At 39.1% G+C, this 23336-nt stretch overlaps 3 protein-coding genes across 7 annotated transcripts in view; 2 read left to right on the top strand and 1 right to left on the bottom strand.

Annotated features, from left to right (window-relative positions):
• Window positions 1-9339, top strand: part of LOC142373799 (liprin-alpha-3-like) — a 32208-nt gene extending 22869 nt beyond the window's left edge. For 2 of the 5 annotated variants that reach the window (XM_075457205.1, XM_075457203.1), the window contains 14 exons: window positions 4-152; window positions 266-362; window positions 661-742; window positions 910-1110; window positions 1211-1273; window positions 1745-1771; window positions 4479-4654; window positions 4798-4895; window positions 4989-5164; window positions 5364-5432; window positions 5879-6044; window positions 6380-6445; window positions 7890-7957; window positions 8057-9339. In XM_075457205.1, coding sequence (XP_075313320.1) covers window positions 4-152; window positions 266-362; window positions 661-742; window positions 910-1110; window positions 1211-1273; window positions 1745-1771; window positions 4479-4654; window positions 4798-4895; window positions 4989-5164; window positions 5364-5432; window positions 5879-6044; window positions 6380-6445; window positions 7890-7942 — 1423 coding nt within the window. In that variant the 3' untranslated portion in view covers window positions 7943-7957; window positions 8057-9339. The remainder of the gene's footprint in view (window positions 1-3; window positions 153-265; window positions 363-660; window positions 743-909; window positions 1111-1210; window positions 1274-1744; window positions 1772-4478; window positions 4655-4797; window positions 4896-4988; window positions 5165-5363; window positions 5433-5878; window positions 6045-6379; window positions 6446-7889; window positions 7958-8056) is intronic. The other 3 variants (XM_075457204.1, XM_075457207.1, XM_075457206.1) reach the window with 3 other exon arrangements.
• Window positions 9340-11313: 1974 nt separating this feature from the next.
• On the top strand, window positions 11314-12181 carry LOC142374217 (fibroblast growth factor 21-like). The gene is made up of 3 exons (XM_075457772.1): window positions 11314-11588; window positions 11694-11797; window positions 11888-12181. Exons 1-3 carry the CDS (start codon window positions 11528-11530, stop codon window positions 12176-12178), a joined length of 456 nt encoding a protein of 151 aa, XP_075313887.1. The 5' UTR covers window positions 11314-11527; the 3' UTR covers window positions 12179-12181.
• Window positions 12182-14051: 1870 nt separating this feature from the next.
• Window positions 14052-20059, bottom strand: LOC142374283 (potassium voltage-gated channel subfamily A member 1-like). Its single transcript, XM_075457884.1, has 2 exons — window positions 18536-20059; window positions 14052-15770 (listed from the first exon to the last, which is right to left on the bottom strand). The coding sequence occupies exons 1-2, from the start codon at window positions 19211-19213 to the stop codon at window positions 14880-14882; spliced, it is 1569 nt and encodes a 522-aa protein (XP_075313999.1). The 5' UTR covers window positions 19214-20059; the 3' UTR covers window positions 14052-14879.
• Between the last annotated feature and the right edge of the window lie 3277 nt (window positions 20060-23336).

Here is a 23336-nt window from a genome sequence, read left to right as displayed (position 1 = left end):
CAGTCTTTCTGCTGATGGTGCCACCACAGCTAGCCAGGATTCCCTCCACAAAGCCAGCAAAAAGAAAAGCATTAAGTCCTCTATTGGACGTCTCTTTGGCAAAAAGGAAAAGGGAAGAATCGGTGCACCTTTACGTGAATCTGCTTCATTAGGTCTGAGGACAGATGGGAAACTTCCCACTAAAAATTCTCTCTGTTGTCTAAGTGAAATATTAATGCGTTGACAACACTGTGGCTGATACTAACAGAAAATATCCTCTTTACAGCCTCTACTCCCTCTGATGACCTTGGTTCAGCTGACCCATTAGGCTTGGCTAAACTTGGGACCGGAACAGTTGAAAAAGATCGCCGCAGCAAAAAGAAGTGAGATCAGCCATCTTTCCACACATGTCTCATGTTACACAGAGATCTGTGAACGCTTCTGTAGACGACAGTGTATTTGTAAACTACACAGTCAGTTGACAATAACCAGACTTGCGCTTTTTTTCCACTGCTATTAAGTTTAAAAAAATGCATGCCTTTGTCGGGCTGTGAGGCACAAATGTGGTATTTCACATCTCATGTTCAATGTGATTTTCTATTTATAACGAGAGACATTAGTAAGGTGAGATATGAAGAAATTAATCTCTGTCAAACTCTTGCTTTCCACTCTTCTTGCCAGGCATGACTTGTTAGAGGAAGCATGTCGTCAGGGTCTGCCTTTCGCCTCTTGGGATGGCCCCACTGTAGTCACGTGGCTTGAGGTACATTGGTCATTATACACTGTCTTGTAAAATGTCAATATTAAATCAGGGCAGTAAAATCTGTTTTTAAGCAAACTCTGGCTTTTTATCACCTGCTCAACTTTATTGTATGAGGAATACAAGTTTCACCATTTAAAGTGCTCCGTGTCTGCTTTCTTTTTATGCAGCTGTGGGTCGGGATGCCCGCATGGTATGTAGCAGCCTGCCGAGCTAACGTGAAGAGCGGCGCCATTATGGCCAACCTATCGGACACAGAGATTCAGAGGGAGATTGGTATCAGCAACCCTTTGCACAGGCTCAAACTCCGCCTGGCCATCCAGGAGATGGTCTCGCTTACGAGTCCATCTGCACCTGCAAGCACTCGCTCGGTAAGGCTGAGTGAAAACATGGGAGAAAAACAAACATATTCTGAACGCTGCCATATTAACAGTTCCATGCTCTCATGTCTTTGTATTTCTGTCATTATAGTCTACTAGTAATATATGGATGACGCATGCTGAGATGGAGTCTCTTACTGCTGCCACCAAACCAGTAAGACTGAGGATTATATTGCACATAAAACCTAAAGCGATATCCAGTATTTCATCATGTGGATTTATTTTGTGTTACAGCTCTTGCTGCGATTTAATATAAAGCTAAGACAGTTTTAATACCAACCAGTATATTATAACATGAGCAATATGAGTAAATCTCTCAGGTTGACAAGTTTTTTTTCTTTTTCTTTGTCTCTGATTAGGCGTGTTTGGCCTCACCTTTCCCTTGCTATTCCCTAAAAATCTGTTTTGATGTAGTGTTTCTCCAACTAATTTTCACTCACTAACAAAGCTTTTCCTCCTTCTGCCTTTGCTCTCCCCCTCTCCATTCTGTCCTGGCAATGATTCACCATAACACACACAAACACACGCACACGCCAACAAACATTCTCTTCCCTGGTGATCTTTCCTACTCTTTGAAACTCTCTTCCCCGTTTCTCTTCACCTCCTTCTCTGACTGACCCAAAAGGAGCAGAAGGAGTTCAGCTGGGATCAGGTGAGAATGTGAGACTGCACAGGTGATGACATTCAATTTATTTTCATAAGGCTTTATTGACATCATTGAGCAACTAAAATAATTTATGTCAAACACAACCCAAACTCCAAAATGTTTTCTACTAGCTACTGCAGTGACCCAATCTGTTCGCTGTGATTTATAAGTAGCCAAGTTGACTCTCATTAGGTGGCTACGATGAAAACCCGGTGAGCCCTGGGAGATCACAACTTTCCTTGAGCAGTCATCCTCTGTTCTTCAATAGAATTATAAAAAAAAATTGTGGCTTTAAGAATGCTAAACACTTCATTTGGGAATCATCTGGGTTCAGCAGACACAAAAAAGGCCCCTGAAATAGACAATGGGTGGTGTCTGTTGGCGATAAAGATTTATTTTGGAATATTTAACTTGCAGGTTATTTTGTGATATATCAATATAAATAAAGCAAATTTCCAAAGGTACACTACCGCTGCAACATTACACACTCATTTGTGGAATTCCATTCTGTGTTTGGCATATTGACTTTCACCATCTTGGCTTTGTGGGACTGGATGTCTCAAACAAAAGGTGGGTCAGACTGAGAACCTTCAGAAATGACACCTGACCATTTTGAAGCAAGTTGTCACTCACAAGGCAGCCGCACATGATAGTATACCTTACTTTACTGCACGTTTAAGTTTAACTTAAAACTAGGCATTAAAGCTATAAACTCATTGGGGAAATTTTTGTTGGTTTCATTTTCTCACAAACCCCAATACAATTAGTCACCCTATATTGGTCATTTGAAACAACAGTGGTTGAAGGCACCTTAATGTTGTCTTTACGTTTAAGAACCAAAAGCTAAATCCATCGTTTATCCACAGTCTATACACAGAGAAATGTTCTTCTCCTTGGAATCATAAACCTCTCTTTGCAGCAACTCAAATGAAGGTATACAGCAGAGCCCCAAAAAGATAAAGTATGTATTTTACCATACAATCCTCGGATGTATGGGCTATTTGTTACATTGGCCTTACATTATATTGGCATTGAACACAGCTATAGAAAATTGATTTACATTGATTATTGATTTATTGATTACAAATTGATTAACCATGATGAAAGACTTTCATCATTTTAAATTTCAGTGTAAATAAGGGATCCATTTGCAAACCATGCGGGATTGTCAAAATATACACTTTTCCAGTTATCAGTTAAATTTCCAGTCAACAGCAGTGCATCTTTTAGCTGTGCTGAGCCTGTAGTCTGGTCAGCAGTGTATACACACAACTGGAGTTTATAAAAAGCAATCAGGAAGGAGAAACAGCTGAAGGCAAACCTGGAGGTGGAGAGGCTGGGTGTTTTTCGGAGACTTTTTGGCTGGGCTTCCAGCATTGCTCTATCTTATATACTTTTCGAGCATCTATTTTTGTTTTGTTCCACCAAAGGTTTACACAGTGCTTAGAATAACATTTTTGCCTAATACTTGGGCTTTAAAATGACTGGAAAACAAATGATCATGACTTAGCAGGTAATGAAATATCTTACGTTTAGTACAAATTCTTATTATATGTTCGTAATATTTTTCTTTGTTGTTAATTCAGTGTATTGCCTTCGTATTTGGAACATACCATTATATTTATATTATCAAACACCTTTTATTTCATCCATATAAATTGTAAACCTTCATTTGAGGAAAAGTTATATTTAGGACATAATAAGTCTTGAATCATTTGAATAAGGAATAAATACATAACTACTACAAAACTCATATCAATAGCCTGAAATGTTTTACAAATTTGGCCTTCTGATGACTCCTAAGTTTTGGGACTCTTATGCAACACTAAACAGATAAGCACATATAAAAGAAAACATTTTTTTTTAAAGTTAAATTAAAGAAAAACAAAATGTAATTCGACAGTGAACTAAAAGAAGTATGTGAATGTGTGTGTGTAAATGAGTGCAAGCGTGTATGCCTATCCCTGTATGAGTGTGTGCATGTTGTGCCTCACCAGAGGAAATGAAAGAATCTCTGTGCCACTTCCTTGCGTGTTCACAACCCCACATTTGAACACACTTGTTAGATTAGGACAAAACAACACATGCAAGCAGGAGTTTTAAAGTCCTCTAGGTAAAGTCCTTGAAAGAAAGTCTTGCTCTTCGGTCAGCTGTGGGTTCTCATGGTCTGGTCATTATTGAACCAGGATAGAAAGCATTGTAGTTTAGATAAGAAGTGGCAGTTTAGCATTAGGTTATTGCAGAGGGGAGGAAGCCAGTCGCTTTCAGAATCAGCACTAACTGGCGTCATTGTCCCATTACTTTGTTAAGTCTTTCTTTGTAGCTGCAGCCACTGAAACACTTTTTAAACTCTGTCAGCTGATTATATTTCTTGGCTAAGGAGACCTTCTTTATCTTGCATCAGACGATTTTCATGTGTCTGCCCTGATGGTTAAAGAGCTAAATTTCAGCAGACCCTCACTCCAGAGAGCTCAAGATGAAAGAGAGGCAACAAAATTAGATCTCTTTGGGAAGTGGTTGAAGCATTTAACTTTGAAGCATTTACCTTTGAGCTCAGTTTAAATCGCACAACCGAACAGTTTTGTCTATCAAACCCCTTTTTTTTGTTACAAAAGTTAGATAGAATTCTCATAAGACCGTTTTATACTTTTTCATTACATCATCCAGCCTGTTCTCTTCTCCTATTTATCTCTGTCAACCTTCTGTCCCCCAGATCCTCGCCTATGGAGACATGAACCACGAGTGGGTGGGAAACGAATGGCTGCCCAGTCTTGGTTTGCCCCAATATCGCTCTTATTTCATGGAGTCACTGGTGGATGCCCGCATGCTTGATCACCTGACTAAGAAAGAACTGAGGGGCCAGCTGAAGATGGTGGACAGTTTCCACAGGTGCAAAATACAGATTCACTACACTTTATCATCAGATTAAGTGGATTCTGTCGGTCTGCGTTCCTTCTACATGGTGATGCTTTTCTTAAGTCTTTGACAACCGTCATGAAAAAATTTGACTAAATTGTTCTTCCCACACACAGAGTGAGTCTTCATTATGGCATCATGTGCTTAAAGCGTTTGAACTATGACCGGAAGGAACTAGAGAGAAGGAGGGACGAAAGTCAGCATCAGAATCAAGGTGATAATGTGGATAATGTCTTGCCTCCACCCATGATTTTTTTTTTTTTTTGCTTCAGTGCATATTTTTATATCATACTGTGTGCCTCTACAGATGTGATGGTGTGGTCCAATGAGCGAGTGATGTGCTGGATGCAGTCCATTGGTCTGAAAGAGTTTGCCGACAACCTTTTAGAAAGTGGGGTCCATGGGGCTCTGCTGGCGCTAGACGACACTTTTGACTATACTGACTTGGCCCTGCTTCTTCAGATACCAAACCAAAACATACAGGTGCTCAGCCTTACATAATCTTTACTGCGATTCTGCAATTAGACTATATCCGTAGACCATTGATCTCCTAACTTGACAGAAACTCACTTAGCTGCACACTCTGTTTGGCTAATTCCAGGATAGTCCTAATCTTTAACTCTTAAATCATCCCAAAAACATGTTCAGTCTGCTACGTCTAATTTCAGTATGTTTTTTGCAGGCGAGGCAGCTCCTAGAGAAGGAGTACAACACTCTCATCTCCATGGGAACAGAAAGGAGGCCCGATGAGGTATGACAAAGCCAACCGTCAGAAGGAAATTGATCAAAATAATAATTTATGTTGATTGAAACCAGCCCAATTGGTGCTATTTTACTTGATGACAAGGCTTTTGTTGTAAACCTGTCAAATTCTGCCCTTCGTTAGAGATGTGTCATAAGAGACTCATATCCTTTCTGAGATAAAAAAAAAAAAAAAGCTTCTTAAAGAGAGCCTTTTTGGCACAATTCACAAGTACACGTGCCTCTGCGAGCAAACTGTTGGCATGCTGAAGTGGGTCAGCTGTGTTTACATGGGCGCTAATTGCTTAGTTACGGCATGTACAACCAAAAATTGTGTAACTGTGCAATATTGTCACAACAAAGCGCACTTTGTCAAATTATAGTTTTTTAACACTGAGTAAAAGATAGCCTCTGCAGTGAATGCTCTGTAATCACCAACATTATTTTGTGACTCAGCAGGATGGCACAAAAACATTTACGCGGTCACCATCATGGAGGAAGATGTTCCGAGAGAAGGACCTCCGTGGTGTGACCTCTGATTCCTCAGAAACATTACCTGCTAACTTCCGTGCCTCCGCCATCTCCACCCCCTCTGTCACATTAAGAAAAGTCCAGAGTGAAGGTGAGGAATTGCAGCTGCCAGTGAGCATGCCAGCAGCACTGCCTGGAAAGAAAAAAGAAAACGCATGTCACGAAATGTTAAGCTACTTATACTTTATGCCAACATAGTAGCATATACAGCAGCATTTGCAAATCATGCAAATATTAAAAGGTTAGGAACAGACAAGTGAGAAAGATCAGGGATTTGTGAAGCTGTCATTTAATTTGTAGAAGACGTGCATATTCTTTGAGAAAGTTGGAATTATTTGATGATTGCACCAATGTAGAACCAATGTCAAAATGTAGGAGAATGTCCATCCATCCATCCATTCTCTATACCCGCTTAATCCAACTCAGGTTCGTGGGGGGGCTGGAGCCTATCCCAGCATTCATTGGGCAAGAGGCAGGGTACACCCTGGACAGGTCAGGAGGAGAATGTATTAAATGTAAATAAAGGCAACGTTCACTGGTTCCAGTGGGCGCTGCAGCTGTGTTACTTCTTGCCATCTGCATGGAGAAATATTCTTTTTGAAAGGAGGAAATTTTTCCTTTTTTACTAGACCTATTGTAGTGGCTTATGAATTGAACATTTTTGTCATGGTATGTAATTCAACAGTGTACATACTGAAACTTGTCGGTCGATTGTGTGCGTGATGTTTGATACACCACACTGTTACTCAGAGCTTTATTTTAACTTTAGTTCTCTTGCTCTTTGAGCCAAACTGATCAAATTTACGAGTTGTATGAGTGAAATGGGGCTTTCAGCAATAAAACTGCACAACTCAACCACCAAAACTAGAGAACTCTATACAAAAAAAGAGAAGTTGAGCATTTTTGATGATTCATTGATTTATACACCATGTTAGATTAAAAGATCAACACCACTCTGTCAAGATCATTATGAAGTTGTAGCCAACTGTAGGTTAGCTTGTAATGTAGGGGGAGGTAAGAGCCCTCCTGTTTGTGACCTGGAATCGCAGCATCTTAAGCCTCGTTTCCACTCTCAGTACGGTTCGGGTCACTTCGTATCGGTACGGTACGGTACGGGTCGGGTCGCTTTGGGGTCAGCTTTGCGTTCCCACTGTACAAAGTGGACCCTCAGGGGTGGGTGGAGTGCGTGCCGAAGCGTCACTGCGTCGATCGCTCCGAAGCTTCTTCAGCTTAATGTGACACTGGCTCGCGGTCCGGTTGAAACCACTCTCTGCCATTTTTGCGGCAATCAGCTGGAATACCTTTTCGTTTCGCACAGCGCCATCGAGCTCCCGCTGCACAGCCTCCTCACCAACAACGGAGAGCAGAGCCTGGACCTCCTCAGCACTCCAGGCTCCTCCCCAATGGAACCGGTCCTGTGTGCTAGGTACCCCAAGCAGAAGGGTTACAAAAATGGTAACGGGTACCATGGGACCGGTACGCTTTCGTGGTAGTGGAAACACTGAAATAAGCGAACCGTTCTGAACCGACCCGTACCGGACTGCATTGTGGAAACGGGGCTTTAAAGGATGAGGGATTGAGCAAAGACGAGCTATTAGCAAGAATGCACAGGTGTATCCCTGGTGTTTCTTTATGGAACTGGCGATAGCATACTTAATTCATGTCAATTCAAAATGACGGCTCCAAAGCAACAATGTCCTTGACTCACCTTGCGTCTCTCCCCTGACTCCTCAACTTGCATTTTTATCTGAAGAGATGTGAGGAGAGGAGTCAATAATGTACAAACTGAGAACTAAAACAGGGCAGTTGGCATGTATTTCTGGTGGATTTTGTTATCTTTTAAAAATTGGCTATTTCCTTAACAAGAAGCAAGAATTTGATGCCACTATTACCCTCAACAGATTGTGTTTGCTAATACTCTTATTCCCTGTGTCAGTAAACTCTGGTCCAAGAGGAGAGTCGGGGTCCGTGAGAACATACTCCTGCTAAAGATAAGCACACCAGGTTAGAAAAACATGCTCACTCTTTTCAAACAGCCTCTGCCACTGAACATCAAATCAGTAGTTCTTTAATTGTGTTTTTATTCTTCTTTTATTTTTGTAGAAACCCACCTCGATCCAACATGGGGGGGGAAAGATACTTTTTTGAAGAAAAAAATACTGAGGAACAAAAACCTAAAAGGACATTAGAAGATGACCAACAGCATCCGAGCCATGTGTCCCGAAATAATCAAAGACACTGAGTGAATGGTTTCTGAAAATATGATCAAATAATGAGTGAATGTCTGTTTATCCATTATTTTCTCTTTCTATCTCTCTGTCTCTTTCTCTCCATCTTTGATCCATAGTTGTGGCATGATGCTGTTTGATTCTGTAGAAAGTGGCCTGTTGAAAGTGACCATTGCCTATTGTGAATTCATTTTCTGTTTTTGAGTGTGAAATGGCAACATGGACACAATGAATTTATCATTTTTGAACAGGAAAATGTAGTCCTAATCAGATCAAGAGAATGACACACATCCTTTCAATTGATCTGACTGAAATCTACAGATGAGAGAACATACTCTGCCTAGAAACGTCCCAATACAGGACAGTCTGCTGAGAGGCAGGGTCAAATGGAGAATGCAGGCGTCCACACAGGGGAAAGGAAACGTATGTTCTTAAGCCATAACAGAGAAGAGATGCACAAATGTGAATAGAAACGACAATGACACAGTTGGCAAAGTGCTTTATGACAAATTCCTGTTCAAACTGTGGGAAAAAAAGAGTTTAGTTAGGGAGCATTTGTGTTAATATGCATGCCAAAATCAACCATTTTAGAGTGAACGTCATGATATCAACCATCTAATGATGTGAAAGCTTGGGTCAGGACTTTGTAAAATGTGTGTATCTTATTTTCATCCTTTTTTTATGATAACTGCTATTGTATGTATGTATGTACAGTATGTATGTGTGTGTATTAAACCATGTGTTCATTTCATACTTAGTTTTAAGACTGACTGTAATTTAATTTGAGGTTGACAAAGGAAATATGTTTCAAATTATGGACATTTAAGATATGTTACTTGTATGTGTACATTTTGAAAAACAAATTGTGCTATGATTTAAATTAATATTATTGGAGAGTAGTGATGATAATTGAATATAATATGACAACATTAATGATAATGATTGTAAAAGCTGTAATTAAAAAAAAAAAACATACCTGTAACATGGCAGTGAAGGAAGTGATTTTGGGGTTTCATGGCAGACTTACTGACGACAGAAGATCACGGGTAAGTAACAGTGGCAACCTGGGATGATGCTCTGTTGTGCAAAATGCAGATGTTTAATTTGTTCTGTTCTATCTGCTGCAAGATAGATTGTGAAGCCCAAATATCCATCTATTTTAATATGTTAAACTTACCTAAATAAAAGAAGGTTAATCGAGACATTTCGTTTTAAAAAGTAATGCCAAATTCCTTGACCATAAGGACAGGGGACTGGTTGTTCATTAACACATAATACAGTTCAATATAGTGCAATGTGTTATATGTAAATCAAAACACAGCAATGATAATGATAATCACACAAAATAAATTAGACTGCAAGGCATTTCAGAACGTCTCACAAGTAAAAGCACAAGATTCATTAAAAGATTTAAAGAAGCCTGCCAAAACCAACTCTTAATAGCTCTGATCTTTTGATACATTGCCCAGATGGCACCGCATTACCACAGGCGTGATTCTGTGTTAGAAATTTCAGAAGAAAACTTCTGAAAACCATTGCAAGTGAGCACAGTTCATTGTTGCATCCACAAAGAAATTATGTGATGCAATGAAAAAAACAGATTTTAACAAAATCAAGAGATGTTGCCACTTTCTTTGGATCTGAGCTCATTTAAGCAGTAGAGACTGTGAATTTTCTATTGAAATCAGAAATGCCGAATCCTTCAGGCTAAGGATTTGGCCCGTTTAAGAGCACGCATCTGTGATGGAATGGGGATTCATAAATATGTGTGACAGAAGTAACATTTACATCCGTGAGGGCACCATCAGTGATGCTACAACATATCCTGTCGTCCATACAGCATCTCTTTCAGGGAAGGTCTTTCTCATTTCAGCAAGACAATACAAAACCACATTCTTCATGTTTTATGATATCAACCTGCCTGCAATCAAAACCTGTTACCTACTGAAAAAACTTGGTAAATTATGAAAAGAAAAATACAACATGGAAAACATGTGGAGCAACAGAAACCTTATACGAAGGGGACAATATTTCACTTTTAACACTACAGCAAGTAATCTCATCTGTTTACAAATGCTTAAAGAGTGTTGTTCTACTGAAAGAAAGAGCTAATCTTAATGAAGTGAAAGAGGTGGTGATGCAATCTGAAAATTTCTTGGTGATGCCGGGCAGCGTTTCCTAACTGGTGAGTTTACAGTCTGACGTACAGCCTCTTTCCAGTGACTGCACAGCTGCAGTCCTGTAAACACTCCATGTGCTTGTAAACCAGTTTCACCCACTCCTTCCTTCTTTTTCTCGCTCAAACACTTGTGTGTCATAATTAGATAAACACCATAAAACCCAAAGAAGACTTTGTCACTTCCATTCCATTATCTGCCATAATTTCTTCAGCAGATGACGCAGGGGAGATATCTTTGTGTTGCATCTTCTTTCAGTTGTGAAATGTGTTTATTTTTTCAAGCGGAGGACTGAATGGGAAAGCACGCGAGGTTACTGTAAATGGCTTTGCTTGCATTGGTCAAAGCATCATCACAAAGAGCGGTAATTGGGTGGAGTTACTCAGGGGTGTCTTGTGATATTAGACATTGATATTATGACTGGTGTATTATTCAAATATGTTGTATGTAATGGAAATATTGTTTTGATGTATAAGAAGTATATCTAAATACATTTAAGTATATCTAAGAAACTGCAACATAAAACCTCCAGAAGAATTCAGAAGAATTTGAACCATTCAGAAGAACTGGGAGTCAGAAAAAAACTTTCTGAGCATCTCTCATTGTAAACAGCACTGACAGGCCCTTACATAGTATGGGAACTCAATCACAGTTTAATTATGTAGAAATGACTCATTCTTACTCTCGTGAAGAGGGACCTCCCCCCCCTAACTCCTTTATAAGAAAGCCAAACTTCCTCCAGTTTAGAAGTCACTCGTTTAGAGGTGTGTCATTTTATATTTATTATTTATTTAATTCTTTATTTTTTGAGCTATTTATTTTTGTTTATTCCTTATTTATTTATTCCAAAGCTGCCTCGATCCCCTCTCCAAAATGTTTTTGTTTTCAAACCAATTTTTTCTTTGCCTCTCTTTGTTTTTCTTGATCGTTCAACTTCCCTTTTCACTATCGTTTTATCTCCATGATTCAAACCCACTTTTGTCCTTCAATAATCAGGTTAGAGAGGTGCATCTCTACACAGGTAATCAAATTACATTTTTCAATTTGAGTCATTTTGATCAGTGATTTATGTAAGAATAAGATGGTGTTAGTCTTGGATTACTTAAAATGTTCACTCTGCTGATTTATTTCTTTCCTTGATTCTTATTGCAGAAAATCACAGGCGTGGGATGTACCTACAGATAAACCAGGACGGGAGAGTGACAGGAAGTAATGCAAAGACCCTTTACAGTGAGTATTGGGTGGATGAACCAGCAACATGCGGCATGAAAGCACCTGACTAAACAGAATGACTGTTCTGAGGCCTTTAAAACTGAGAAATGTTTTTGTTTCTAGGTGTGCTGCAATTAAAATCAGTTAAACCAGGCCATGTAGTCATAAAGGGACAGTCATCATCCCTGTTTCTCTGTGTGGACAGTGGAGGCCATCTGAGGGGACAGGTAAGCTGGATGAGGATTCAAACTGTTTGAAATATTTAATTTTTTTGTGTCTTTCTCACCCTGACCATTTCTTATTGATGTCACTTTTAGGGTGTCTATGAGGAGACTGACTGCTCATTCAGAGAGCTGTTGCTGGCTGACGGATACACGCGTTTCTTTTCCACACAACACGGAATTCCTGTGTCCCTGGCACCCAAACATTCCTCAGATCGGCACGCAGTCCCTTTTACTCGATTCCTACCGCTTAGAAATACGTTGACGGCGGAGAGTGTGTCTGATCAGCCATTAAACACTCAGAGGCACTTCGACGTGGACTCTCATGACCTTCTTGGGATGGGACTAAATCCTATGGGCAGTCCTCAGTTGTTAATAGACAAGTAAAATACTGCACCATGCAGTTCTCAGAACTGTTTATGTGGCTCTAGATTTAATCTGGTTGAAGCCACAGACTTGATTTTGTCATGAAATGAGCTTCATCTCCTCATTTCTCAACATGTTTCTATGAGAGAAATATTATGTATTTATGTAAGTTATTTATTAACTTTGTCTGCTGTCTATTGCAAATAACTATCTACAGATTGACTATGTTTGATAATGTGTGAGCATGTTTGTGTCTGAGAAGAAACTGGCAGCATCTGACTAACACTGATATGTGAGGCTTTTGGTGTTTCTCTAAATAAGATGTGCCATGAAAGTCCAATAAGCTTATGTTTGTGCAACCCCAGTGTTTTTCTTTGTGATTGGAAATAAACATCACGTGAATGTCCATTTAGTTTTTCTGTGTCAATCATGCAGTTATGCAGCAGTTTAATGGAACCAGGAAGGACATAAGAAGATCATATTCTGGCCCTTGTTCGCTGCTTTGATGTGCAGGAGTTGGCTGAATATGTGAGAACAGAAGCACCCTCTAGTGGACAAAAAAAGCAATGACATAAAGTAAGGGTACTGACTCTGTATCTATTTCAAATAAAAGTTGCTTTACCTTTAGGTTCAATAAATTCGCAAAAAAAGTTTACCAGAAGTAAGAAACTTAAGTTACAAGTGTGTATATTTGACAAATGACATCTTCCAACAATGTATATTGTAGTTCAAACTCAAGTTTTTGGTCTTTGATTGTCAAACCCTAATTGGCAAATTTGAGAAGCTCTATTTTTGTTTTAAAAACAAATCTTTAGCAAATTCATCAATGAATACGAATTAATGTGGGCTCAAAGTTGCTGCTCTGCTGCAAGTTGCCACTCATGTCCTACATTCAGTTTGAAACAAACCCCCAACATTGATGGGGAGAGTTTCTTTTTCTCCTTAAAATTGGAAGGGGAGAGTTGAAGGTGATTTAAAGGGGATTTATATGATCATGTCATGAAAATTTGACATTAAATCAATTGGGTATCAAACTACTCTAACAAATTATCATCACAAGTCAGACTTCTACTACAGGGCAACATTCACATCAGTGAATAAAGCATAACTTAATCAGCCTTTGTTCTTAAGGTTGTGGGTTTCTTTTCTCTGCTTTGTCAGTTTTCCACTTAGCATGATCAATTTCACATCTCAAACTTGAAATGAAAAGCAAACAATTTTACTGTTGTTAAATAACATTCTCAATTGGGTTGTGTTGCTATGATGAAAGTTTAATATGACGCTGACATTCTCGGGTGTGTTTTTTGTCAGCAGTGAATTTTCAAAATCTTGCATTATTATGTTTTTGGCAGACACTTTTATCCAAAGCAACTTACACTCATATCCCAGGTAGGCAAGTAGCATATGGGGGTCTTCCTTGAGGACCCCTACTGGAGGTAGTACCTTTCATGCAGGCAGTGAGGTCAGGATTCAAACTCTGGTCACCCACATGAAGGGCAGCAATCTTACCACTACACTATCCATGAATCTCCTGAGTCTTGGATCACAGGCAGGGATCATGTTTTCATTTCACTAAAACTTTATCCTATCTAATTCACCCCATCCTGGACTTTAAAGTGACGAAAATGAAACACATTATTGAAGCAGTATACACCAGCAATGATTCATTAGCCCACATACTTTCCATGGGCAATCACTCTGATGTAGTGGAAAGTAACATCAAGGGAGGCTAACTGTATAACATCTTCAAAGCTGTTTGGGTTGACCATCAAAGTACAAACATGAAAAACAGACTGAGATTGGTACAGTGTTGCTTGGACGTGCAGAAGCCTGAGCTGTGAAGGATTGAATATTTCTAATATTTTATCTTTAAGTGAAATAAAAACATTTCTACATACATTTAGAACATTTGATATTTTTCTAAACAATGACTCTGTAGCATTGGTGTCCATAGATAACACACATTTTTATAAGAAAATTAGTAAAATAGAATCTTTATTAAAAACACTGAATGCATAAATAAGCAGATTAACACAGCAGCTTTGCCACAGCATAGTACAACCATAAATACAATGGGTAAGAGTGCACTATTAAGTAACACTACAGTCTCAAAGATCAAAAGGTAAACCAAAACAGCAAAAACATGAACTTTATACATTGTTTGCAGAAGAATGTTGAGAAGGTGGAGTTGGTTGGGAGATCTCTGTCTTTCTCAAGGTGTGGCAATGCTGGTGTTTGGTTGAGTTCTGTTAACATGTGACATCTTTACTGCCAATAATCTTCTATCCACTTCAAACTTTAAGGCAAAAGTAACTAAGACATGATAGTTTCAAGACACAGACTTTCACAAAGTCAGTTTAATCTCAAGCTAGCAGCAATCATAAATAATAGCTCATGTTATTTTTATACCATGACCCTGAGAATGGAAAACTGTTTATTTTTTCAATTTTATTATAGAAAAGTTGCTTTTCAGAGACATCCGATTGACTAGTGCAGCAATAAATAACTATAAATGAGCAAGAGATGCAACATAAAGTCATAAGGAGGTATATTGGTGTAAAATTGACTCTACTACACAAATTACCAGTTTCTAATTAACTAATGTTTCTGTCAAGGACCTCAATCCTTTCTAATGTTATTCCACTTGCACATCATTCAGCTTTTTACTAAATTCAGTAATTTTATAGAGCATCCTTAAGGCTATCAAACACACTCACCCTTTCTAAACTTGAGTGACCAACGGCTCTCTCAGATGCATATTTCCTCCTCTGTACTCTGTGCTCTGGCCTGTACATAGTGCTCCAAGCAAGGTCCCATTCAGAGGGTTGCAGATGCTTTCAATCGCATAAAAATCCACCTCTTGATCCCCGTCCCCTTCCTCTATTTCCTCACCTTCAGGCTCCTCATCCTCCCACAGATTTGTCTGGATGTGAGTGTACTCATTTCGATCCTCACATTCATTCTCTCGATGGTAAAAGTAGCTGAAGTTGGACACTATGACGGGCACAGGCAGTGAGATAGTGAGAACACCAGCAATGGCACACATAGAGCCCACCATTTTACCCCACACTGTTGCTGGGTACATATCACCATATCCTACTGTGGTCATGGTGACGACTGCCCACCAGAAGCCATGTGGAATACTGACAAAATCAGTTTTATTGTGGTCTGCTTCCGCAAAGTAGACAGCACTGGAAAAGAGGATGACACCAATGAAGAGGAAGAAGATAAGCAAACCTAGCTCACGCATGCTGGCCCTTAGTGTCTGACCAAGAATTTGGAGGCCCTTTGAGTGCCGAGACAGCTTGAAGATCCTGAAGACCCTCACCAGCCTGATAACTCTGATGATGGCCAAGGATGTAGCTGGAGATGCGTCGTCGTCTTTTGCCAACTCTGTTCCAAGAGTGACAAAATAAGGTAAGATGGCACTGAAGTCAATGATGTTCATGACATCCTTGAAGAAGTGCGTCTTACTGGGACAGCAAGCAAAGCGCATAATGAGTTCAAAGGAGAACCAACATATGCACATAGTCTCCACTATGAAGAAGGGGTCAGTGAAGACACTTGGTGGAGGAGGCATGTTCTCAGAGCCATTCCTTGCCTGGGAGTTGTACTGAAGAGGAATAAAAACAGGACACATTGGGAAAATTTGAAACACTTTTCAGAACAACCCCAAAATCTTGAATGTTGTGTAAAATCAAAAGAAAATGAAAGGAATTTAGTTTTACAGATTAAAACATATCAAAATTGAGAAATACTATTATTATTCTTTATTATTGTTGAATCATATATGATTTTTTTTTATCTGAAGCTAGCAACATGTTTTAAGAAAATGTGGCACTCAGTGGAACATAACACAACTAATGAGGTTAATTAGCAACAGTCTGAAAACATGGCTACGTTTGGTGTGTATATTCTCATACATTTATATGACTAAATCCACTTCCCATCTCTCATGCGAAAAGCAAAAATGTCAATACAGACTTACATTCTGTGAAAAGAAAAATGTATTTCCCCTTTTATCAGTACTTTTACTAAGCTAAGCTTAGTTAAAGGTTTCAGTTACATATTTAGCTTCATGTATTTATCCTCTAAGCTATGCCTCAGCTAGAAAGGGAATAACTCTCAAAGCATTCTTTTAAAAGTACCACTATGCTACCAAGATGTTCTTTTTATGGTATTCCAAAGAGATCAATTGAGTTTCACACCTTCTCACTGGCTTTCCCTTTTGGCTACATCATAAAACGTTTGACGTATGCAGATTCCCAATGTATTTTTCAATCCACCTGTCGTTCCATTTGCCGTGTCACTTATCATTGTGTTCATGCACTGGATGAGAGTTATTTAAAACATCTCACACTCAACAACCAGTCAAAAGCATGAGAGCAAATTACGTGGATGTAAAAGGAACTGTTTAGCATGCTGTAATGGGTCATGTGTAATATATAAAGTGTCCAAGTAGTTCAAATAAATCTAGCATATTGCTCATGACTTTCAGTAGCGGGTCAGTGACAGTGTTTATTACTAAAGGTGGCCATCTACAGTATGTGTTGATCTGGTCCAAGGGCTCTCCTAAGACTAAATATAACCCTGTGAGATCTCTGAAGAGAAACATGAGTGCCTCGCTACGCCGCTCCTCATCCATCTCCACCTTTGTCACTATTCTCATCTCCCTGGCTGCCGCTGGCGTGTAACATTGCCAGTGCAGTTGAGCTGGTGCACGGACTTGTACAGGAGTAAGTTACAGTAGTTTCCTGGCAGCAAAGCCAGCCAGGCCTAGCACAGCAGTCCTTTAGGAATGTGTTAACATGACCCAGTGTATGCTACTCATTCTGTGAGACCTTTCCATCTCGAGTTCTAAACCACCAGTGGGCCTTGGCTCACCTTTGCCAATGTGTATGGTCATATCTGACCTTTCATTAACACACCTTACTGTCTCTTCACTCTGTCTCTCCTTTCTATTATTTCTGTTCCAGTCCCCACCCGTTACTGCCTGTACCCTTAAGCGCTTCCTGAATCTGTATCAAATTTTACAGCCGACTAAAATAATCACACCATAAGCTTCCCGCTGTCTCTTTCTTTCTCTGGTCTGCTTCCAGACATATTGGCCAACAGCTTCCTCATGCCAGTATTTTTCCTCTAAACACTGTAGTACTCTCCAAGTGAGTGTTTACCTAAACACCTGCTTCCTATGATATCATGTTTCTTTTTACCCAAATAGCCAACTATATTCCATTCAAAACCTTATACCCTGATGGTTTGATTTGGGGGTTCCTTTAATGGGCTACTTTTGGCTGTTGAAATTTCTATGGCTTAGACATTAAATTAATTGCTGATAATATAAAACCTTGACATAGAAATATGAACAAAAACATTTTTGGGTAAGCCAGAGAGACTCTTTTTGAAATAGCTTTTCCAAACAAGAGGTTTGATCTGCTAGAGACATGTGACTTGGACACAGACTCAATATCTATAAATTCACTTCAAAGAATTAAAGACTTGCATCTCAACATTAACATTCATGACTTAAGACTTCACTGGACTTTTAAAGGGAATGCTCTGAAGTCATTTTATTCCCAGTAAGCAGACAACTACTTCCCCATGCTGGCATCCAGTCAATTAGCGTGAAATAAATGATACAATTACATAATGTATTATTACTTTGGACAGCGGGATTACACTCTGTGAAGAACTTGTTATGACTACCACTAGTTTAAAACTCTTCAACTGGCACTTGGATGGAAAGAACTGAGACTTACAAGCAGTGCAGAATGGCTTGTGCCCACTTCTGGTATTTGGTTTACTTCTTTAGAAGTGAAAAAAAAAAGAAAGAATGCTTTCAGAGGAAGTTTTACTTTTCACATAATTATCTGGCAATGTACGTGTTGTTCTGAAGTTTATGGGAGGTAGTATGACCATAACAGTAGTCCATGAATACTAAAACAAGTTCGCCCTTATCATGAATATTTGTATAACTGTAACCAGAAATTTTGCCATTTCTAGACCTTACTCTGAATATAATTTCTAACCCAAACCATATGTTTTTAACTCCTAAGGTTAGGCTGCTTCTTGCGAACAATAGCAAGAACGCATCCATCATCACCTAAGATACATATTGGTGTAAACAAAAGGAAATGAGTGGGAAAACAGTCTAGATACTCTTTCTTAGCCTTTTTTTTTTAGGTAGATTAGGTAGATTTTTAGAAAGATAATCAAATTATTAGTTTAAATTAAGGATACTTACTTTTTAAATATCTTAGCCCATCTACCTTCATTCTAATTTCAGGAAATCTGAATTCTAAAGCATTGAAAAAGCTTTTTTGTCTTTTGTGCTCATCTGTCTCTCAAGCAAGTAGTGCAGAACATTACATTTCTAACCTCTTTGTCACTCCTGAGGTCAGGCAGGGTCTCCAGGCAGAAGATGAGAATGGACACCACGATCACCATCACGCTGATGATGGCGATGATCCGTGCTCCCGATGAGGACTCGGGGTGCTCAAACAGCATCCACAGTTTTTTCTGGATTTCATTGGACGGCAGGGGCCTCTCCTCCTCTTTTGGAAAGCCTTCGTCCTCCTTGAAACGGTTAATGATGTCCTCTCCGAGCTCGTAGAACATCAGCTCATCCATGAAGATATCCAGGGGTATGTTTGCAGGCCTGCGAAGCCTCCCACCCGACTGGTAAAAATACAGAATGGCATCAAAGCAGGCTCGGTTACGGTCCAAGAAGAGCTCGTTTCTAAGCGGGTCAAAGTATCGTGACCTCCGCCTGGGATTACCAAGCAGGGAGTTGGGGAATTGAGCCAAGGTGCGAAGCTGAGTTTCATATCGCATTCCTGAGACATTGATGGCCAGTCTTTCACTCAGCGCCCATCCACTCCTCCACATAGACCCCGAACGCCGCTTCTCTCTCTTCTTCTCTTTCTCATGTCCTTGGTTCTCTTTCTCTCCTTTTTCCTCACTGTTGAGTTGGTTCTTCAGGTGTTTGTCTTTCTCTGCATCGCCCTCTTTCCCTCTGCCTCCTTCTTCGTTGGACTCTGGCTCCCCGCTTTCCATCCCTGTTTGTATCCAAAGCCAGAAAGCACTACAAACCACTCTCCTGAGTATCTGTGGAACACTTGGACTTAAAAGCAAACCGTGTCTAAAACCAGAGCGATAATTTCATCAGTGGGATTGGTTTGTAGTCGATATGCATTACAAATGGATTTAGAAGCAAATGAAAGAAGGGGAGATATCCGTCTCTGTTTAGTAAATATGGCAGATTTAATTACATACAAAAGTTTAAAAGTTCATTTTATTTGACCTAAATGGTGAACAGAGGGGAAAAACAACGAACGAGGTTAGTACCAAATTAGTGGAAGGCGAGAAGTTACTCACTAAATGTAAAACAGCTGCTGATAGACACTAATGGCTGGATGAAAAATCACATTGCTCTAGTCCTGTGGCTCATCAGGTTGTCTGTCATTTTCTCTGTCATCATGTCTGTCTGCCACATAAACAAAGTCCTTGTTTGGCTGTCTGCTTTCAGTCTGCTTTCAGTCGGCACAGCGGTCTACTGCGTTCAAGTTGGACACAAACTCTGCCTCCAGTTATTTGCTCAAGGAACATCCAGGATCTTGCCCTGTCCCTCGCTGCCTCACGTTGTCTGTCTTGAAATTTTTTGGGAATGCTGCCGTGTTGAAATTGGATCTCTGCAGTACCGCTCCAACCCCTCCCTGTCCCTTTCCTCCATTTTAGCCATGAGGCATGACAACCTTCAACCTCCTGATCAAATGTCACATTTGCCCAACACAGCATGGTGCTTTGACAGACAGGAGTCCCTCACTGTGTTTCATTAATGCAGATATGTTACATTTTGAATGTGTGTTGTTAAAAATAAACAATGTAACAGTGGTAGTCAGTCAGTCAGTTAGTAGTCAAAAGCATACCTAAGTTGCAAACACATTACAAGATATACTATGTCACATAAACCATGAGTGCCTATCTCACTCAGTTTTTATTTCACTTATTTTTTCACCTGGTGGAAGAGGATTTTTTATTTTAGATGAAGAAACCCTAATTAGAAACATTAGGGACACTTTTACAGTGCTTGGTTCAAATTTGCGAATTTCTCCTGATATACTGATTTATAAATAACCATTTATAAATTCAACTTTTGGAAATATTTCTCATTTTGCTTATTTTGCTCATTATTTATTGTGAACATAGAAGTTATATTTGTGGTCAATATAACCAGCTTTTTCATGTCCAAATTCCATATGAACTAAAAGCTCTTACACAGTAAGGTGAGGCACAAACATAGTTTTTTTTGTCACACAGTATTTCATTTATGGGCAAGTTAACACAGACATTTTGATGTTCATTTCACTTTAGTTTGTGAATTCATGCAAATCAGAGTGTATTCAATCTGGCAATCAAAAGTTAATTTGAAAGTGAAAGGGTGAAAGCTCGTTTTAAAGAAACTGGTTGAATTGACACTGAACGGCTGTTCAGCCCCCACAGTCAGTTTATTGTGTTTACTTTCTAAGTTTTCTAAAAAAAAAAAGATGTGCATTATCATTGAGGTTAACACTGGCATAAGCATGTTGGTTATTAATCTTTCTTTAAAAGAAAAAAATTTCGGACATTTTTAAATTTCCAAAATTGTATTTCTTGATCAGAGCAATCACAATCCAACAATTGACCCATCGAGACAACAATCTGTCTGCTGTTGCTAACATCTGAAATAGTTGGAAACCACTATTCCCTTTTGTGTGAGTGTTAACATGTAACATGTAAAGTTGGTCATTCAAGTTGGGCTGCAGCCTTTCCATCTGAATCAGCTGGCATGAATGACCTTTAAGACCCGTTATTTTGTAATTGATTTGCGTCTTCAATGGACCTCACCTCAGCTGTGGCTGCATACCTAAGCTGCACTAATTAAATCTGAAGGCTAACCATTTTCTTTCACCACCAAAACTTATGTACTATGGTTTTAAGAAAATGTATCTCAAATGTTTGCTTTTGAGCTCACGAGACATCATTACCAAATTAATATAAAGTCACTTTTGTGCTTGATAGAAATATATTTGGGTGTCTAAAGTCAATGCTAACTCATAAACTGAAAAAGAGCAACACTGGCATTTTGTTTTCGGACCTTTAATTTTTGCAAGGCTATCCAGCCTCTTCCCTCTGTATCACTTTCTAAACTAAACTTCAGATGATGCCGAAATTGGTGTCACTCAGAAGTGGGACGTTGAAACTGTTTTGTTCTTGCTTTTTGCTTTGCGACTTACATAAAATCTTATCACTGGTTATATTGTTCACTGAACATCAGAAATGAATCAGCTAACATTGTGCTTTCAATACTATGCGCAATGTTTTATAGGCTGACAAGGAAAGCCAATATCTAATTGGCCTTGTTTTTATTTTCTACAAGTTGGAAGTTGGAAATTGTGATTTCCCAATTATCAATGAATTACCAACAAGTACAGTACAGGTAACAGCCTTTACAAAAACAGCATATTTGAACTAATTCTTAATGTTAGCTGATGAAAAATATAACAAATCATATGGGAATGTTGTGACAGAGAGGTCAAGAGTTTATGAAGCTAATATGTGATGGAGGAATTACAATGTGAGTTCTCTATGGTGTTATTAACTTGCCAGTGGCCATTACGCCCTTCAGGGTGTGTTTTAACAACTCGGACTGTTCAACATATGACTCGCAATACAATTCTGCCTTAAAGAGGGATCATAAGCCTACCGGCTGTCTATGTTTGGACTGCAGATGAGGGAAATGTTAACTGTTTGTGAATAAAATTTCCAAGCAAGTACATTATATTTTTATGAGTTTGGCCTGTGGTCTGAGCTCTCAGGCCATCTAAGTAATATCATGCTTCAAGAGTTATTAAGTGCAACAGATCTCAAAAGAGGCAGACCCTGAGGAACAGAGTGGAGTCAAGTGGGTCACTCCTTGCCCTAAAATTATCAGCTTGAGAAGATATATAAATTAATGGATGAAAAAGGAGCTACCATGCTGTCTCTCTGTGTTATTTTGCCCAAAGCATGTCCCAGACATTTCATTAAGACTTCAGTAAATTTTGTCAGCTTGAGATAAAAAAAAAAGGGACATGACATGTCTGCTATAAATTTGACCTTTTTCTCAATCAAAATTTTGATCAGTGCACATCAAACCTAAATCTCATTAGGCTTAGAATTTGATGCCATCGGTAACGAGAGGTGTGGAAATTTCTCATTCTAAGATGCATCTCGATGGGGACGTGAACAATTCTGCCTTATTGCAAAGGTAGAACATATTTGGTCATTTGAAGCATGTTGAAGAACAAAATTATTGTATTGAATTAATATTTGGGGATATATTTATTTATTTTTTGGCCAGAGAGAGACAATAAGTTGCATATGTCATGTGATAGAACAGATCAAGACAGAGCCAAGCAGTGAATGATTGTAAAAAAAAAAAAATGTTTAAAAACAGACATCTGGGCACACTTTGGTGAAACCGGGAAGCATGAATCACATCAAACACACATGGTGTGTAAGATCAGTATCGTAAAAATGTATTTTTGTCTAATATGAGGAACCACTTTAGATGTTTTCGCCCCCTCACCAAATGTGTGCAACCTCGAGGAACACAGCCAGCATGTCTAATAATAACAAGGTGCTGTCAACTTTGTCCTCTAACTCCATGAGCAGGAAGACAATCTCCAAATCTGCGGCAGACTTATAAGACAAGGATCAACCGATACATTTAGTTGTAGAGGACCCCGAATTTAACCAGCGGTTAAAGTTTCTGTGTGATAAAACTATTCCCTACAGAAATAGCTCAACCAGCCCTCTACAGCCACATTAAGGTCTTGGGAAAGGATTCAATGAGTGAAGGCAGCTGAACTGCCATTACATGAGATTTGTGTGACTGACTCGAATGGAGCATACAGTATGCATTGGAGGTGGGTCACTCAGACACTGATATAAGATGCAGCTTTTCATATTATTAACAACTGTCCAAGTTTTAAGTTATCTGTATGGTTATATTTCTAACAGATAATGTAACTATGTGCAGTCATTAAGTCATTTAAAGATGCAATATACTGAGATTGAATTGAATTAATTAAATCATTTCAGTATCACTTAAAAATCTAGTATTCACAAAACGAAAAATTAGAAAAATAAATAGACT

Source organism: Odontesthes bonariensis, chromosome 23 (assembly GCF_027942865.1).
Source record: "Odontesthes bonariensis isolate fOdoBon6 chromosome 23, fOdoBon6.hap1, whole genome shotgun sequence".
Lineage (NCBI taxonomy): Eukaryota > Metazoa > Chordata > Actinopteri > Atheriniformes > Atherinopsidae > Odontesthes > Odontesthes bonariensis.
Note: the sequence above shows the minus strand (reverse complement) of the source record. Positions and strands in the feature narration are given on the sequence as shown.